The sequence below is a fragment of the Fundulus heteroclitus genome, chromosome 7, assembly GCF_011125445.2.
Source record: "Fundulus heteroclitus isolate FHET01 chromosome 7, MU-UCD_Fhet_4.1, whole genome shotgun sequence".
Lineage (NCBI taxonomy): Eukaryota > Metazoa > Chordata > Actinopteri > Cyprinodontiformes > Fundulidae > Fundulus > Fundulus heteroclitus.
The window spans coordinates 11,986,013-12,006,126 of NC_046367.1; the positions used below are offsets into that span (position 1 = coordinate 11,986,013).

Consider the following 20,114-nt stretch of genomic DNA (forward strand, 5'->3'; position numbering starts at 1 on the left):
AAGCGTTTTGAAGGTCCGGCGTTCAGGATAATAAATCCTCAGGATGAGGTGGGAACCACCGGGCGGTCGGGTCCTCAGGAACATCAGCAGCTTCTCAGGCCGCCTCCACATCCAGACCATCTCTGGCTGCTTTTGGCTCGGACCGGAACGGCTCCCTTTAGGCTTGTGAGACAGAAAGCGGACTAAATCACACCTGTCCTCTGTGGGAGGAGATCCTGAACGCAGCACGGCTTTAAACGCGACGTGAACCCATTAAAAACTTGATCGTACAATAATGTGGCCGCAGTTTGCACACGGACGGCTCTCTCAGCCGAGCGGGATTTATTCCTCACAAATGAAACCCTGTGAGAAAACTTCAGAAACTGTTTATTTGGGGAATAAAGCACGTCGCTGGTTAACACTGAGTTACATCCTGTCAGGATTTCATGACATATAAAAGTCAGCAGTGTAACCCATCTGCTCCAGTCCTGAATTAAAGATGGAAGGAAATGAGGAGGAGGAGCAAGTTTTTACTCAGAACATAAAAAAAAAATGTCCTTAATAATTTAAGCGATGGTCAGAACGGCCCGCTCCCTCTTCCTCCTCCTCTTCTTCTTCTCCTTCAACTGACCCGTAGCATCAGCAAAGAACGTCACGTCCTCTTTGCTCTCGATCTCCTGCTGGAGGAACTGGAGGGCTGCGCTGTTAAAGCCCAGCACATCCTGATGCAAAAGAAAATGGAAATCAAACATTTCGCAGAGAAACAAATTTCTAGACTGACCAAAACCAACCAACCTCTTCTCTGTGTAGATAAGAAATATAATTCAGTTGTGAAAGGGGAACTTACTTCAAACTTTACAGTGATGAGACATAAGTATTAAAATTTTTAATTTGAGCTTGATAGATAAATTGTGTAGTTTCTGAAAAGCCTTCATTACACGTTAACGGAAATTTCTTCCTCTAGAAAAATTGTAAAGGGTCTAAGTTTTTAGTCATTTGTATTGTGAGCATCATTTACCTTTCTTTTTTGTGATAACGTCATGAATTGGTAGTTGGATTTTTGTTTGTTGCTTACTGCTCTATAAGCTAAATTCAGTACTGTAGTTTTTTTCACTAATTAAATTAGGCAATTAAGTGATACTAAAACTGTTGTTTCTGTAACTTCAGTGGGAGCACCTGCACTGCATAAAGGGAACTAAAAGTAAGTAAAATGTTCTTGAAATGAATTGGTTTGTCTTTGATTTGAGCAAACAAGTTTAAACGAACTGCCAATGGAATAAGATTTTTGCACCTAAAATAGGAACAACTCATCTCCATCATCATATTACAAGTGCAGTACATTAGGGGTCAAAATACTTATTCCACTGGCAGATAATCTTATTTACCTGCTCAAATCAAAGACAAATACACTCATTTGGAGAACATTTTTACTTACTTTAAGTTCTCTTTTTGCAGTGTGAGGGAAAAGACAGTTGCGCTTCACATAAAAGATAGTTTCCAAGTCTTCAAAATATTAACAAAATATCTCAGTTTAAAAAACAAGACACCCTAAGGAAATAAAAAAAAAAGTCCCAAACATGATACTGAGATCAGGTGTGCTGGTCTAAGCCTACAGGCTGCTTTTCTATGCAGATGATAACTTACTCTGATCTGGCACACTTTGGAGAGCGTGTTGGTCTTCAGCTCGTCGATGACAGACACCAACATCTGGTTACTGGTGATCTGACCAAAGTGGATCCTGAAAGGGGACAATGCTGTTAAGACCGTAACGAACAACAGCTGCAATTAGTTTCATTTGAATCAATGCTTCCTTAAATCTAGTTGAAAATCTAGTTTTAATGATCCACAACAGGGTTCAGATTTAAAAATAAACTCAACTATATTTGAGATATGGTCACGTTTTATTGCTCATGTCTGAAGTGTCCTCGGGTGTTTTGAAAGGCGAGCAACCTTTCAAATGAACAAAACTTTTTATCTAGCTTTTAATTAAGAACGATTTTAAGGATTAAAAGAACATGTGGCTCCTTGGAAGCAAATATATTTGAGTGTAATTAGATCTCCTGCATAAATAAAATAAATTAGACAACATGTAAACACAGTGTGGTAGGTATACATCTACAAAAAGAACTCCCTGACTGCACATTTCTTCTCGTTTTCTCAGCTAGACAGTGTTGGATCTTACTTGAGGAGGAAAAACAGGCAGCGGCAGACGAGCTCCACCTCCAGGCCCTGCTGGATGTAGCTGTTGAAAAGCCTCAGCAGCTCGGGGACGTAAGGAAACGGCAGCACCAGCAGGGAAACCTCCAGCTCACTGGGGATGACAGCAGAAGAAAAGATATAAAACACTGAGTGCTTATAAATGCACAGAGAAACCAGAGAGGAAGGTTTGTTTTATGCTCTGTTTTATTTCTTACCTCGATCTGACTTTCTTTATGACGTCTAAAACATAGCGGGACGGCTGCAGGAGGACAGAAACCAACGAGTGAGACACCAAGGTTACTGACAACATGTTTCCTTCTGCATTTATTACAGGATGAAGGGAAAATATTCACTCTTAGGAGTTGTTTCACTTACTGTAATGTTTCCAAATGCCACGAGGATAGGATTGGGCTTTGGAGGAGGCAACTGCAAAACAAGCCAAAAACAAGTTACATCTTTGATATTCTGATGTTTTTACATTGAGATAAGTTCAGGTCAGTCCAGCTCAACCTTAATAAAACAGGACATGTGAAGATTTAAAATGCTATACCTCCAAAGGGAGGAAGAACTCCAGCTGAAGCATGTTTTTACCTCTTTGCCAGCTTTCTCACAGAAATACTTGTGCTCCTCCAGCTTCCTGGCTTCTTCTTTGTAAAGCTCCAGGGCCTCCATGATTCGCTCCGCCTGAAAACAAAGCGCGCAGCATGATTAAGGGACGCACAAAGCCTGCTTATTCTGACCAGATTTATCAAAGGCCGATTGACCAGAGACGCCATCTGTCCACCGAATGATTCAGACAATCACCTCAGAGTCATTCATCTGAGAATTTTACAATTTAAGAAACATTTTTTAAAAAGAATAAGAAATTGAACAAAAAACAAGACACCAAAAAAAAAAAAAAAACGGTTGAGCATTAGTTAATGTTAAAAAAATTAAATAATTTGTTTATTTCAATTTATTTCAACCCACAATTAGAACAATGTGTTAACTTTTATACTTTTTTTAGACTTAAGATTTAATTTACTTTAATACAATTTATTGGTATTTTAATAAATGAAAATGTTTAAAATCACATACAGAAAATAAAAACTAAACTAAGGTTCTCTTCTAGAAATAATTTCTTTATTTAACATTGTTACAGCCACTTTCTCACCACACTTTGATCATAGGAACATTATTTACATGAACGCTCCTCTTGGCTCTTTACAGATGTCCGATTCTGTTCATGATTTAGCGCTGAGATTCATCACAACCTAGCCATCATTGCACTTCATACTCACTGATGGTCTTCATCGTGTACAAGACTGTATCTAACTTCTTGTATGTCACCTAAGCAGAGCAGCTAGGGGAGTGGTGGCCTAGTGGTTAGAGCACAGAGCTTCGGTCCCAGAGGTTCTGAGTTCAACTCCCGCAACCTGCCATTCTGGGTCCCTGAGCAAGACCCTTAACCCCCAATTGCGCCGCACATGGCAGCCCACTGCTCCCCAAGGGGATGGGTTAAGATGCAGAAATGAATTTCTCCATTGTGAGATCAATAAAGTTCAATTATTATTATTAACAGCCTCCACTCACAGGCTTCAGTCATCTATAATGCCAAAAACATTTGCTCTCATTGCTTGACTCGCAGATGAACTTCAGTGACATCCTGTTCTTCATCCATACGATTCATTGTTGGTCCAGCCTCTGTGACTATAACAGCTTCAACTCCTCTGGCAAGGCTGTCCCCACAGTTCTAGAGTGTGTTTATGGGATGGTTTGAGCATTCTTCCAGAAGCACATTTGTGAGAAGGTTTGGCTCTCAGGCTTCGCTCTAATTTCATCCTAAAGGCGTTCTGTCAGGTTGAGGTCAGGACTCTGTGCAGGCCAGTCAAGGTCATTAACACCAAACTCTCATCTGTGTCTTTATGGACCGTGCTTTGTGCTCTGCTGCACAGACATGTTTGAAGAGGAAGGGACCATTTCCAAACTGTTCCCACAATCTTTTGGTCTGCTGAAGCCTTCAGAGTTCCTTTCACAGGAAACAAGGGGCAAAATTGTGTTCTCTCCAGAGAGAACAATGAAATTTCATGACTAGACATGGTCTACAGGTGACATCTTATCATAGAACCATGCTGGAGTTTCACCGAGTGCCTGAGAGCAACCCATTCTCTCACAAACGTTTGACGAAACCATCTGCATACCTGGGTCCTTGATTTATACACTTGTGGCCTGGAAGTGATGGAACATCTGGCTTTGATTATTTGGATGGGTGAGTGAATACTTTTGGCAATATAGCGTGTTTTCCTCCAATGCTTCTTTTACTTGGACCAAACAGCAGGACCTGCATCCGTGCAGCTTAAATCAATTTCTTTCCTACTTTATTTTCAGTTGTACTGTTCAGGCCATTTGTTGCAGACTGTGGTCTGTTTTAACATATCTTTGTGTTGTATAACTATTTAAAAACAGGTCACTCTTGAAAATTGAACCCCGAGTCTGAGTGAAATTTAACAGGTGACATAAAATAGAAATGTGCATCCTATTACCTTTTCAAATTCACAAATAAAGTGGAGAGTATAATAGTTATTTCTTGTAAATGAAACTTTGAGGGGAAGAAGACTTACAGCTTTCACCGTCTCGATGGTCTTCTTGCCGGCTGGTGCTGCCTCTCCCTCGGTCTCTCCTGGTACCTGCAGACAAAGTTTTTTGTTTTTTCTCTGGTCCAGATCTGCTCCAGCGGCCCGACTGAGGGCAGGACATGAACGCCCAATGACTCCTTAACCTACTCAGCTGCCTCTATGGGTGAGGACAACTGCTTTTCAATTGGCCATTGTAGGCCTCCAATCCCTTAAAAAAATCCCTGATCAAACTCTATCTGCAGTTTACTCTAAGACAAAAGGTGTGAAAGAAAAAAATGGGGGAAGGAACAGTAGAAGAAGAACAACTCCTCTTCTCTTTTCAGTTTAGCAACTTTAGCTAGGTGCTACACACCAAGCTAGTCTGGAGGCTAGCTTGGTGTGTAGCGCTGACCAGATCCCGTCTTTAAAGAGCACAAACATGACCAACTGTGGACTACTGCCAGCTCTTTTCTCTTTTAGTGTGTTAGTGATAAAAACAGGTTTGCACAAGAATTAAAAAAATCCTTTAAATCCTGGTTAAAAAACACTAGCTGAGTATAGCTTAGCACATAGCGCACAGCTATGTGTAAACACCCAGGAGTCCTGTTCAGCAGGTTTAGATTTAATCTAACTGAATGTTGTTTTGGTATTTATCACTATGGTTATTTTTTAGAATGATTTTAGTTATATTTAAGGGTATTTGCATGCCAATCAGCCCTCCACATGAACCTGATCCACTTTGTCAGAGATCCGTTGATTGCACTGCATGTGTTAAAACACCGGCGGTCTCACGTGGGACATGTGGTCCACAGGATCAGATTTTTGTTCAGGTCAAAGGAGCCATCTTGTCACAAGATAGTGTCGTTATGTGATGGCGATGACGGCTATTTGGATCTCTGTATTCTCTTTGATGAGGTTCCACATTTTGCTGAGAAACACTCAAACACACTTTCGATCAACCAGTCAAAGCTGTTGCACATAAGCTTAGGAGATCAGATCAGAAGTGTTGCATAACAGAAGCCCAATATGAAAAATCAGTGCTGGATTATTTTGTGTAAGTAGTGTCTAATGAATGGAAAACTAAAGATTAGGAAGGGGACATGGTTTCATTAAAGGTTTATAATAATTTAACTAACACCTGAGTTTATGCAACAACCATGCTCTCTCCATCTGGAGCTGCTGAAGCTCAGCCATAACATTATTTTAGTTAAGGCGAGATGAAAAATAAGAAGTTTGGAAATTAAAAACGGATGAGCTCACCACGGGTACGCTTCCTTTTGCCATGCTCTCTTCAAATTCTGCTTCTCGCTCCTGTAAATGCAAACACGGTGTAAATACAGACAGAGACCCTGAATGCTCGGTCAGCGATATCCACCCTGCCGGCTCACCAACTCCCGCTCCTCCTCCAGGATGATGGGCTCCCTGGTTCTCTCCCACAGACGCAGGGACTTGTCGTGAGATGACGACACGAGGTGATCTCCGTTTGGGCTGATGGCCAAACACCAGACCTCCCGATGGTGACCCTGGGTCCCACACAGAGCAGAAACCATCAGGCCTTCAGTGAATGCATCACCAGAGTAACCGCTTCAAGGTAAGAGGGGGGTGGGAGTGATAGTCACCTCAAGAGTCTGAATGTGTTCAAACTTGTCAGCGTCCCACTGTTTGATCTTCTTGTCCTTTCCAGCGGTGAAGAACAGATGAGTTTTGGGGACAAACTGAAGAAACATGACACTGAAGAGAACAAAGAGGAAGAAGAGACAACAATCTTTGAAAACTGCAAAGCTTAACTAGAGACGAGGACAGCAGGAGTAGTTATAAATTCTACAAAAAGAGAAAATTCAACTAAAGGCAGAAGAAAGAGGCATCATGATCAAGAAGAAACCAGCTGAGTGGTGAGAAGAAAGAGGGGCTGGATACTAGTCCCAGTGCAGAGGGAGATAAAGGCCGGCTCATCTGGAACAACTCTGAAAATGATTTCCTCAGATCATACTGGGGGAAAATACGCTGCTGTTCCAATGACTTTGTGACTGGCTTGTTTTGTGTGTGCTGGTTGGTACCTGTCGTCGTGAGCGAACAAAGACCTGTGGCAGTCGCCAAAATCCAAACCCCAGATCTTTACGTTCCTGTCAGCAGAGCCGGTGGCGATGATGGTGCTGTCCTGTTTTAAGAGAGCAGGGTCAGAGCTCGACAACGAAGGCAGGAAAACATCCACGTGGAATCAACGCTAGCTAGAAACCTTCTCGCCTTTAAACCCCGTAGATGATGATGGAGGATTCTGAACTGGTAATAAATGTCAAAACATAGTTCCTATTCATTTATAAACACGAGGAACAGCACTTTTTAAGTTAATAGGAAAATTAAACCTATTTAGGCCAACATGTTCAACTAATCTAGGATCCCTTTAAACTTCCCAGAGCCACTCACGTGTGTGATGTCCAGGCAAAGTACGGGCAGCTTGTGTCCATACAGAGACAGGAAGAACTGAAACGGAGAACAAAGCAAAATTCATCTGACACAGAAGGAATCGGTCGCACTTCGACGCAATCTCTGATGTTTCGACGCGATCTCTGATGTTTATGTGAGCCGTACCTTCAGGGTGTCTGTGTAGAAGATCTTGACGGTGCAGTCCAACAAAGAGACGGCCAGCAGTCTGTGATCAGGAGACAGCTTCACACACAGAACGTCTTCCTCCAGCTGCAGAGTGCGAGCGTGTGTCACCGTCAGCCGCCTGGATCACAACACACACACACACACACACACAAACACACACACACACACATGTCCTCTGTTGACTTTGAAGAGAACCTCGCTAAGGTCATCACAATTACAGAGATTCAATGGTGCCACATGAGGAGAGCCTATGAAATGTCATCACTCAGAGAAGGAATGATAGCCTCGTGAGACCATCCTGATCTCGCGAGTTTTCAAGGTTTCACTCGCAGATCAGTCTGGCTACTTTCCGTTAAAGAAAATTTGGAGCCGTTCACCAAACGAACGTCCAATCAGCGTTGGCTTTGAGGCGGGTTGAGGTGTGACGCAACGAGAAGCGCGACAGTTCAGTCTAAAGAACATGGCGGCTTCAGCCGATGAAACTAGCGTTAGCGTGGCTATCGAGCAAGTTTTATCGGAATTACAGAGTATTTCTTTGCTGAGCTAACGAGCCTTTACCTGCAGCAGCAAGAGTAGCTTGGCTTGTGGTTGTGTTTTCGTCGTCGCTCGTAACAGAGCGACGACGAAGCATGTTGACGAGTACGTCATATGCTTCGTTGATCTGATTGGTTTATTTAGCTTGTCTATCACCAACATAGACCAATCAGCTAACCAGTATTTTCGCCCCTTCCCAAAATTACTTCAACGGAAGGTTTCCAGATGGATATGCGGAGCAAATCTATCTGGCGGAGTCAGGTTAAAGGAATGATGGCGAAACATAAAAAGCTTTATTCTAAGTGTAGGGTGATATATTATCACAACATGGAACTAGGCGATGACTTACTTCTGGTCTGTTCCTTGGTCCTTGATGAGCTCAAATTCCCAGAACTTTACGGTCTTATCAGCACTTCCAGAGATTATTCCTCTCTACACGACATACACACACACACACAAAAACCTTTAGAAAAGATACTTACTATCAAATAACGGCAGGACAGATTTAGTCAGAGGAGCTAAACTGATCGGGCCACTGGTGTTGTGGGGTTTACCTGATCCGGGGCCAGGCACAGGGACCACACGGCTCCACTGTGGGCATCGACACTTTCCAGAAGGCTTCCTGAGGCCAGCTCAAAGATCTGCAGCTTCCCACTCTGACATGAGAGGAACAGAATTACAGAGTTCAAGTAAAGGTACAGACACAGGGAGCATATTAATCAGAATCGCCAAAACCTTGCATGAGGGTTCAGCTACCTTCGTTCCCAGGATTATCTGCCTGTCTCCGGGAACAAAGAGGGAGCAGAGGGCGTATTCGCATGCCATGGTGCGAATCACCTGCAGAGTCGACCTGTGACAGGCACGAGAACCTCCCATTAGAAGATGAACCCACAACCGCCAACACCACCAGAACCTGCTCCCTGATCTGCCCCGTCACCTGTTCCACACTTTAACGGTGTCTCCAGAGGCTGAGAGGACGGCCAGGTTGTCGGAGCTGAAGGCCAGCGTGCGGACGTCTGTGCGGTGACCGCCCAGCGTCAGGCGAGCCGTTTTATTGGCCGTCGGGTTCTTGTCAGAGGTTTTCAGGCTGTAAGTCTCAACGGTGTTGTTTTGAAGCAACAGCGCCACCTTCAGCTCGCCCCCCGGACCAGCCAGAACATCCACCCACCTGAGAGAGGACAGGGCAAACTTGTAAGAAGGGGGTAAATGTGGTTTGGTATGTGCTCAGCTTAGTGGAGCCCTGATTGGTCAGCATCGCCTCTTTCCTCTGTGTTTGGATTCGGTTCGCTGCACACTGACCTGATCTTTGCAGAAGCCTTGATGTTTGTCAGCCTGATGATCTCGTCCTTCAGCGTCCTCTCCACCACTGGCTCTGCTGTCTGCTCGCCTGCATCTTCCTGAGCTCTGCAGCAGGGGGCAGCAACACAGCAAGTTTCAGACATCTGGCCCCAGACCACTGAGCTATATAATACCTTGGAGTGCTGATTTTAGCGAAAACCTGAAGTCACTAGCTGCCATCTTGCTACTCCCTACTCTCACAGAATCCCGTAGGATTTGGTTGCAACAACAAGCAGTTTTCTGGCTGTGTGAAAACGTTTCATAGGTAATTCTACAGTCAGTGGATGTACTAAAACTATCAACTACTAGGAAATTAGGTGCTGAAATATTTGACATGTTATTCATATTAAATATACATATATGTATGTATAAATATGTGTATATATGTATATATATGTATACATATGTGTAAATATATGTTTTTGTATATTGTTATTTATATATTTATAAATGTTATATATGTATATTTGAATTAATAAAATGCAAAATATTTCAGCACATGACTTTCTCAGTACTTGATAGTTTTAGAACATAACATAAAGTATATGGCATTTGACATTTTAAAAGTTTTAAGCTTCCCCTGAACATGAGAAAATCCTCGTTATTCAATGCTGTAGCGCACATATTCCCTAGTTACTGGGGGGAAATAAACAGTACCAATATGGCGGCTGGTGGCTTCAAAGCGACTCGTTCTAACAGCGGGCGATTAGCACTCCAGTGTAGATTATAGCTCAGTGCCCCAGACGCTGTATCTGAACAGAACTAGTGATAACAGTCCGAAGTAGAAGACGAGAAAAGACCAAAGAAAAGTACCTAAAGATGGTTAAGTTGAAGGCATTTTAGCTCAAGCCTGTGACCCTAATGCTAAAATTTGTTGCATTTGAATGACAGTAACATAGTTTATCAACATAGTTTGGCCTTCATATGTAGCCCGCCACCAGGGTTTTAAAAAAAAAAAATCCTAGAGGAAACTTAACCTGACCAGCCAGGTTGGTAATGTGTAGCACTCTACGTTCTGCGCATTATCAAGGAAAGGAGCAGAACTCTCTAAGCTGATTGGGTGAAGCCACAACTAGTGCCTGCCTACCAAAGGCTGGTTTTAGCCAATCACAGTATCAAATTAAAACGTAAGCAGCATCGTCATGTGAAACCACAAGAAGCTAAGCTGGTCAAGGCACTTCTTGCTGTTCTTCTTTCAAAGATAAAATCCTGGATTCTTACTAAACAGATGTGACAGCAGCAGCTACGCTGTTTGTTTTGATTTGGCTGTGAGCTCAGCAGCTCTTGCTTCCGTCGCACCGGTATGTCCCGCCTTAAATCACAATACTGCAACGTGATTGGCCCGAACTGTTTTTGGTTCAGACACAAACGGTTGAAGCCGGAGCGGTACAGGATGGATTGTCGTCTGTTTGTGAACAGATACCGCGAGAATTCAACTTGTAGGCAAGTTCAGAGGAAACGCTAAATTACATTTAAAAACTGTGTTTTGAGATGAGGGTTTAAATATTGTTCTGTTTTGGGAGGCATAAAAAGTATATTAAATAAAACAACTCTAATATGGTCTAACTTGTTTAATTCAATTTATTTCTACTTATTTTGTTAATTTTTCTTTTTAATAGTTTGGCTTTTAAACTGAACACTTAAGAACCCACGTGTCACACTAAAAAAACGCTAATTTATCATCAGACCATTTTAACTTTTTAGACAAAATGTACATTAAAATATCTGAACTAAAGTGACAATAGAAATAAATGCCATCGGCAATGTGAGAAAACGGGGCAATGGCTTTGAAGAGAACAGCCAGCATTCGTATCCAGAGGGGCGAACGTCACCTGTTCTGTCTGCAGCTGGGCTCAAGGTACCGAGCAGCACCGGCTTCTCATTAAGAAGAATTAGTAGGAGACATTCTTTCATGCAAGAGCCAAATAACAACAGAAAAGCTAACCAAATTTGTTGATGGTTGTTTTTTTTTTGTTTTTGTTTTTTTAAAGACTGAGTAGAGGAGTCTGAATACTGCTAGAAAACCCCAATTACATCTCATCCTTGGTATGGATGCACAGAGAAAACAGCAACCTAAACAACACATTAGATGTAATAATAAAGACTAAACGCATTAGCATCATCTCAGGTCAAAAAAGTTAACATATTTCTTCAGAGATTTGCTTTATCCTCAAAACAAACAGGACAACACTTGAAAGAAAACCGACTATGGAAAAAGAAAACATGTCAACTTTTTAAACTAATCACAGCAACATGTCTCATCTGAGCTTACTTGGCTGCCTTCTTCTTGGCTTTCTTCAGCTTCTTGATCATTTTCCTCTGCACTTCCTCCTCTGACAGAACCGTGAACACTTCCAGAACTGCATCATTTCCCTGATCCAGATGGAAGAGACACAATACCCATTTTCAACACAGAAAACAGGAACCAGAAATACACTTAAGGGCAAAGCTCCAACACATGTGACAGGTAAAAAGTCAAGACTTTTCCTGACTCAGCTTTCCAGAGCCGAGTCCCCTCCACATTCACCGCAATATATGAAATGCTGAAGTTCCTTATAGATTGATAGCAAATATTTCTACAGCAGGCAGGCTTTAAATATGCAAACTAACAAAAACAAGAAACAGAAAGGAAGGAAGGGTGGAGAGCTAAAAATGTCACAAGGAAGGACAAAAGGAGGCAGAGACAAAGGACAAGACAATGAAGGACACAGGAGAAGAAATAAAGGAAAAACACAGAAGGAAGGAATGAAAGACAGGTAAGAGGAAGGACAGAAGGAAACAAAACAGGACAACTTTGGAAAGAGGAATACAAAGAAGAAATGGAAGGTAGAAAGGAAGGGAAGACATAAGGGGCAAAGGAAGGAAGTTAAGAAAGTTAAAGAGCTGTGAAGACATTATTAAAAAGAAAGTGGCTGCATCCAAACATGCTGTGACATTTTCCCCAAAGCCAATATAATTTTATCAAACCACAAAACAAGAGTATGAAATTGTGAAAAAAAGAACAAAATGTCTCCTTTCAGGGAAAAATAAACAGCTTCCAGACGCTTTAGAGAACAAAGGAGCCTTCAGAGGGCTCTGGGGAATACTTTACGCACATGGCAGGCGAATATTCTGGCCTTGGAGTCTGCTGTGAGGGAGACCACTCGATCTCTGGCTTCTCTCAGGATGGAGCCGGCCTTCTTACAACTCAGGATGCGCTGAACAGGACAGAAAAAGCAGACAACAGCACAATTACAGCCGCACTAAGGTAGACCTTCCTGTGTGTAAATGTGATCTCATTTAGGTACCGCACACATTCTGGCCTGATGGAATCACAGACTTATAGTTCTGGTGAAAAGATGGACCCTCTTTTAAGTTTTTACCCAGTGTTCTTCACATTAAGAACAAATGACGCTGCCTTGCTAAAGTATTACATCCTGTTAATATTTCTCCTTTTAGTTGCGCTCCGATCACAAACCTCGTCGTATTTTATGAGGATTTCCCGACAGATCAACTCAAATTACAGCTTCGTTTGCCTGTTTCAAGTCGATGCGTCGCCGACCTCTGTACCTCTTCCAGGACCTCCTCCTCTTCTGCCTCATCGTTTTGGTCACCATCCTCCTCCTCCAGCAGCGTTTTCCCCTTCTTTAGTCTGGGCTCGCCCGCCGTTTTCCCCTGAGCGGGAGGCAAAGACACAAACAGAATGAGCCGACCAGAGATGTGGCTAATGGGCTGTGAAATGGACCTCTGCGCTGACGGGTTCTGCTGCATTTAGTAGCCGATACGGACCACCGGGCAAGCAAAAGCAAACACGGCCTGAAACGCACCGTCTTCAAACGGGAGAGTGGACCAAGACATGCCACAGTTGTGGGATTCTGAGACAACATCCAGCACGTTTTTTTTCTTCCTATTTAATTGTCGTTTGTCAAACATTCAGCCGATGGAAGGCTGTGTTCGGCGTCGGGTTTACCCGTTTCTCTCCACCGGACGGCAACATTTATTTTGGGGAATAGAACTGACCCGCTGCGCTCATCCTTACCTCCTCCAGGTAGCAGATGTCCCAGGCGCGGAGCTCGCTGTCGGCGGATCCCGTCAGCAGCCGGTTCTCCTGGTTCAACAGAACCATCCCCCACACCTGAGAGAAGGTCCACATCATTAATCACATCTAACGCAACCCGATGTAGGAAAGGCTGCCTCCCCCAATCTAAGTCCCGTCTACTGGCTGGTTAGCTCCAACGCCATGAACAGTTTTATTGGGATCAGCACGGAGAGTTAAAGAGTGGTTTCCAGTCTGAGCTCGGTTAGCCGTGTGGGCTGCATCCTGTGGACCAGAAAACATTAAACCATGACACTCATCACGAAAGAGTAGCAGGAGAGCAGCCAACGCGCTGATTCCAGCCAATAATCAACTGCAAAGAAAAAAACTGACCAGATATTTAGATAAATACACTGGAGAACAAGAAAAATCCTCCCCCCTCCTCACACACACCATTTCTGACCTTAATTGCTTCCTGTTTTTACTGCAATCAGGATTAACAAAATTACTTTTATCTGCTAAACACCAGAGTAATGAGAGAAATTATTTATCTTACATAATTTTCTAATAGTTTGCATAGTATTGTCTTTTAACTGTATGACTTGGGTCAAACGTTTTGGTTAGTCCCTCCTGCAGCATAATGCTTACTGCCCCCTCCCCCCTCTTTATCTGGGGTGACTTACAATTTAAGAAGTTATAATAAAAAACTTAAAGAATGAGGCAATTGTTCATCTAATTACTCATCAGAATAATCCATAAATTACTTGATTGCTGAAATAATGGTTAGCAGCGGCCCTAGGTTATTAAGGCTAAATGCTGCAGCTTTAGTCTCATTGGACCAAAGGACATGTCTCCAAAAGTTCTTTCTCTCCGAGTCCATTTGCAAACAGTTATCCGTTTTTATGTTGTTTTCTGAGTAACCGCTTCTTCCTCTCCAAATGCTCAGCTTCAGCCAACATCTTCTCAGGGTCATTCCAGGGTAACACACTCATCTCTGGGACACAGGAGCCGTCTCCTTCTCAACAGTGTGGCAGCGGGGCTTTCCCCTGATAAAGATGAACCGTGGCGCCTTCAGGCATCTAGAAATGGTTACCGCTAAAGATGCTCCTGATATTTCTCAATATATAAACTTGTTTGGATCTAGAAATGCACTTCACATCACAAATATCTTAGCAAGCGTAATCTGCAGCGCATTCTGAAAAGTGGAGCCATACTTTTGAGAGCTTTCTATCACCTTGTTGCTTTACTGGACCAGCGGCTACTGACGTCATCACGCTCTTGTGTGTGCGGTGCTGTGTTCATGTTCGGCATGGAAAATCGCCCACTCTTCCCCTCCCTCAATGTCACAATGATGCGTTTAGGTACCGACACATGGTACCGTTTCATTTTATATGTATCGGTACCCAGTAGTACTGACGGGATTCGGTCGGTGCCTACACAATGAAGCAGACTTATTTCTGAATTAAAAGTAATAAAAACATCTCTAAAAAGGTCAAAATGTCTGGTTTCAGCCACAATATTGTCAACTGATTTTGACAAACACCATTTTCCATAACTTAAGTTATTTCAATTCTGCTATAAAGTGAAATGGTTAACTTGAAAGGCTTCCCTCAGACATATCGTGTACATGGCGTGGGAAGAGCTCACCTCACTGCGATGGCCCACCATGGTCTTAAAGCAGTGCTGCGTGTCCAGGTCCCACCACTTCACAAAACTGTCCTTGGAGCTGCAGAGTTCACACACAAACACGCCGCGTTACAAACGCTTTCACGAGGTCTTTATGAACTTTCTAACATCGTTAGAGCATAAATTGGAGATATTTGCTGATGATACAATCAAACACAGAGCTGCACATCTTTAACCCAACCCAACTTTAACTGAGCAACTAACAGTAAAGAGCCACGTTATATTGGAAAGTAACCACATTCCTGAAATGACAGAAGTAACTAGATTACTCCGTTATTAAAAAAAAAACACCTTTATTATTACTTTATTTTCAAACTCTGTTTAAAAGCCTATAGCGCAAACTGCTGACACACAGAGGACATTTTGCTCCATCTGCATCAGCAACTAGGCGTGGTACCTTGTGACCAGGAGGTTCTTGTCTTTAAGGAACAGGGCCTGTGTGATGAGGTCCTTGTGTCCCCGCAGCCTGTACAGTCCACACTCGTTGATGATGTCCCACACTATCACATCTGTGTCCTGTAAGGAGAGAGGAAACGGAGAAAAGTTCAAACTCATCAACAAGAACCAGAATTTGTCCTTGAGCGGGAGGAAGTACAAGAGAGCAGGAAAGATGCACCGCAACGAGGCCCAAACAATGTCTCTGTTTAGATTATTTGATCAATGGAATACCAGATTAATCATATGCTACAATAATCGATAGCTGCAGCCCTAATTGAAAGAATGACAATGCAGCTTTGAACATCTACAGACTTCTGTGAACAGCAACTTACAAGGCTAGCCAAATATTCCTAACTGGATTTAAGTGTGTACTTTGACTAGGCCTTCTTAACCCCCAAGCATCACTAGATCAATAAAGGAACCGCTCATTGTAGCTCCAGCTGCAGGTTTATGGCTGTTCGCCTCACTCTCGAGTCTTTTTCAGCCCTCTAACAGGTTTTCTTGCAGGATTGCTCTGCATGTGGTCCGATCCACTCACACATGCTCCCCTGTTCCTGCTGAAAAAAAGCAGCCCCAAACCATGACCCCGCCACCACCGTGTTTCAATGTGGGGATAGTGTTTTCAGGCTGATGTCTAGTGTTACTGAAAGCTGCAATTAGTCTGAGAATAAACCCCAGACAGAGTTGTTAAACCTAATAGCTTGCACTGGCTTTGGTTGAGAGGAGTTTAAGGATGTGGGCTCAGTGCAAATACACACCACTTCTCTTCCACTTCACAATTCTGAATGACTTGGTGATGATCAATCAAATCAAACCCTGGCTGAAATTTGACAAAATGGGAAAAAGTTTTAAATACTTTTGACACACTAGTTTTCTGGTGCTGCACACGTGTGATTATGTTTTACACGTAATCTTGCGTCGTCGTGAGCGTGACCTCAGAGGCTGCCAAGCAAGCTGACGAGGTTACCTTGGAGCCAGTGACGAGGCGCGCCCCGAGTGCATCGTAGCTCATGACCGTGACCCCGGACTTGTGTCCGTTGAAGGAGACGTTGCTCTCGCCGTTCAGCAGGTTGAAGATCCGCACCACGCCGTCCTCGTAACCCACGGCGACGTGAACTCCGTCGGGAGACGGGCAGAGGAAGCTCACCTCGTGCTTCTGGCCCTGCAGGATCAGGACCTGCGTGGAAAGACGGCGACCGTCTGAGGCAGCTGGCACTCATCGAGCTGCTTTAGTAGCATTTTGACCGGGAAACTCCGCCCGAGGTCCCGCTCTGAGTTCTCACCTTCTCTCCTTTTCGGACATCCCAGATGAAGACGTGTTCGCATGCAGCCACGGCTATGTAGCGGCCCCGTTCCCCGCCTCGCAGCGTGACGTACGTGATGTTGGCCCGCGGGCTGCCGATGACGCCGAACACGGCGCTGGCGGCGTAGCGCAGGTACTGTTTGGTCAACCCCATGACCAGCAGCCTGAGACGGAGCTGGATCCTGCAGCACAAGAACACAACAAATTAGGTTCCCTCCACAGCCAACAACTTGATGCGACCAACTGGGCTGACATTTAAGCATCCGGCAAGATAAACTAAATCTGATCCGGTATGCGATTGCATTGGACTGGATTGATTATATCCCTCTGGCCATGAACTGTTTCTACTGGACTAGTTGAGTGCCTCGAGATCATGTTTGATGTGAATGACCTGAATTATTTTTTTACACTTACTGCTCTGTCAAATAGCTCAGGCTCACCTGAAGAGCGCCTGTAAACATAAATTTTCAAGTCTTGCTGCAGATTCTCAGTGGGATTTATGTCTGGGCTTCTACTTGGCCATTCTAACACGTTAAAATGGTTTGATATCAAGTAGTGAAGAAGCAGCATCCCTCAGAACGGCATCTGAAAAACGGATGGCATCGCTGCAAGCCACCCCGTTAATCTGAGGAGACGGTAAATCAGGGAAACCTGTGGTAAATGTCTAGGAGTTACAAAGATCCAGAACGTAAGTGAGAGAATCTGGTGTCAGGACAACTATTAGGTGTGAACTCTAGAAATCTGACTTTTAAAGAAGAGAGGTAAACAGATAGCACAGAGACACAGAAGAAAATTTAAAATAATTTATCATTCTACAACCTGTGTTGATCTTTCATATAAAATCCCAACAAAAACACACAGAGGTTGTGGTTGTACAGAGAAACATGTTGGTGGCAACATGATGCCGAGGGCAAGTTGGCAAAACTTCAAGGCTTTGCAAGGCACTGCGTTTTAATGAAGACCTGGTCTGAGTTGACAGTTCAGACAGCAATCTAATTGGTTTCAGGTAAACTTAGCATGGCTTTTAACATGATAAACATTCCGCAACATGTGGTCAAAAACAAACAATTAAAAACACGCAAAATGTCAGCACCAGTGTTTGCTTTGCACCACTGAGCTTTCAGTGGGTTAGTTTCAGGCTGCACAGCTCAGGCTTTCTGCTACAAATCATTATCGTTTCCTTCCATTTCTGTAGTTGACTTATACCTTCACGGTTATGGGTGTAGGCTTGTTTTGCACAAGCGGCAAGCCGTTTGTGTTAAGATATGTCCTTCCCGTGCTTGAAATAACGCCAGCCCCTTTAAGTTCCGCCCGAGCAAATGGCCAGAATACACCAAATCGAGCGCACCTTCACGGAGCAGCCCGTGCTCCTGTCCCCACGTGGCGCTGCTATCGTTTAAACGAGCTTTCATAACTCGACGGAAAGTTATAATAACGCACAGCAGTGGTTCAGGTAACGCTGATACCTCTCCTGTAGTTACAGCGGGTTTTGTTTGTGTCCTTACCTCTGAAATGCGGCGTAGAGCTGCTGGCCGGACCTGTGTTTTCTTCTCCGAACTGCTGCCGCTGCGGTCAGACCTAACGAATCTATCGCAGATCGATTCCCAAACCTCCAGATAGTCATTTTTAACCATCACTACTTTAACCATCTGGTAAAATATCCAGACATAAATATCCCTATGTATGTTGAATGATAATTCTGGGCATACTTTATTTGGCATAGATTATTATATTTGTGCGTGCTTTTATGGCTATCAGTTAAACTTGATCTTTTGCTTTTGTCTGCGACACCGGGACCAACTTTATGACGTTTGGGTTGTGATAAAAATGAAGGAACACATTTATTAAGACGCTAGTTTTTGCGGACATTTCTCCTTCTTGAGAAGTGTCCGGCTTAAAGTCGTAGTTGTGCGTCTCAAAGATGGGCGCTGCATTCCCGCAGGTCCCTGAACATCCACAACGGAAGTCCTTGCATGCATCAGTCAGCTGACGAACAACTGACGCACAGACTAGTCAAATGCGCGATAAACAACCCGAACAGTACCGGAAGCCAGTTTGGAAGCGTGACAGAATAAAGGCGAAAAGGGTGAATGCAGATTTGAGCATTGCAACTATCCACTTGTCAAAACTCTTCTTGTCTGGGCTTTCTTTTTCATCTTTGTTGTGTGGGATGCTCCCCTTCCTTGGGCTGGGTGCATTCACCATTCTTACCTCTAGTGTTGTAGCAACCCTGTCCCATATGTGTCTCCCTATCTTTCACACACATTTATTCTGTTTTAAAGTGGCTTGCAATCCTCTTCTCTCCATACCATACCTCCACCTCTACAGGCAGTCTTCGCCAGTGCTATCAGCCACAACCCGGTAACAAAAGTTAACAGCTTCAAAACCACTCAAATTTTCTTTCATGCAATTTTTATTATTTTAAAGCCCTTTGAGATGCCAGAAAAGTATTTGACCAGGGCTTTCTCTGGCTGTGTGGAGGACATAAGCGCTTTGCTGCCCCTCCTCCACCTATTGCTGTGCACTTCCTGTCAGCTGGCAGAAAGAAATCTTTTCACTTTCTTTTTTCAAATCAGTCTGCTTGGAAATATTTCCAGACATCAAATGTGATTGCATGAAAATGTAAGAAATTTAACCCGTCGCTACAAGGGAACAAGTTCTGTAATTTTTACGGCTGGCAGCAACGTCTGGAAAGCAGTCGAATGCTAGTTGTTGGCTAGTACAGCAAATAGTGTAATGTTGCATTTGGTTTGCAGTCGGAACTCAGAAATCCCGGCTTCCAATCGAAAAAAAATGTAAATTTAATGTTAAGGCCGATTGTCGGATGGAATATGGCAGCTCCTCGCATCAACAACAGTAAGCTGTGATAAAACATGTTATAAGACACGTTTGTAAGCGTGTGTCTAAAATCAATGTTGCATGTAGAGGCTGTGAACTGAACAATTTAAAAGTGGTGTTTGCGTGAGCAAAGTACAGCTTTAAGGGTTGTTTATGAAAGGTGCTACGAACAAAACAACAGGATTCCTGGCCGTCGCCATATTGAAATTCTAACCTTTATTTTATTTCTTATTTTTGAATCCCGACTTCTCCGCCAGTGTTAACTGAAACGCTTTTTGCTCGGGTTTACTCCTGTCCTGGCTCCTGTTTTCGTTTTCCGAGGCAAATGTATTTGCAACGTAATTGTATTATACCTAATATGCTTGAAAAATGATAAAAAGGAGAAATATCCTGTGCAAAATAATTTTAAGATTACACCTGAAATCAGGATTTGTTCTACATATCATTTAATTTAACTTTATAACAAAAACAAACATTGGTATTATGTGGCAATGTTTCATTATTATAGTGTTAACATGTTAGTCAATTTTAGAATAATTAGAAATAACGGTTGCTTTTTTAATCAAAATTGTTAAGATTA

General features: G+C 43.2%; 1 protein-coding gene across 1 annotated transcript; it reads right to left on the reverse strand.

Moving 5' to 3' along the window:
* Positions 1–349: 349 nt before the first annotated feature.
* Positions 350–18,308, reverse strand: wdr3 (WD repeat domain 3). Its single transcript, XM_012852463.3, has 27 exons — positions 18,202–18,308; positions 16,677–16,878; positions 16,361–16,570; positions 15,353–15,471; positions 14,917–14,995; positions 13,273–13,368; positions 12,804–12,908; positions 12,350–12,451; positions 11,527–11,627; positions 9,216–9,320; positions 8,854–9,084; positions 8,673–8,766; positions 8,471–8,572; positions 8,266–8,348; positions 7,362–7,500; positions 7,197–7,253; positions 6,830–6,930; positions 6,392–6,503; positions 6,161–6,295; positions 6,033–6,083; positions 4,779–4,844; positions 2,770–2,862; positions 2,554–2,604; positions 2,394–2,437; positions 2,162–2,290; positions 1,624–1,717; positions 350–701 (listed from the first exon to the last, which is right to left on the reverse strand). The coding sequence occupies exons 2-27, from the start codon at positions 16,848–16,850 to the stop codon at positions 546–548; spliced, it is 2,829 nt and encodes a 942-aa protein (XP_012707917.2). The 5' UTR covers positions 16,851–16,878; positions 18,202–18,308; the 3' UTR covers positions 350–545.
* Between the last annotated feature and the right edge of the window lie 1,806 nt (positions 18,309–20,114).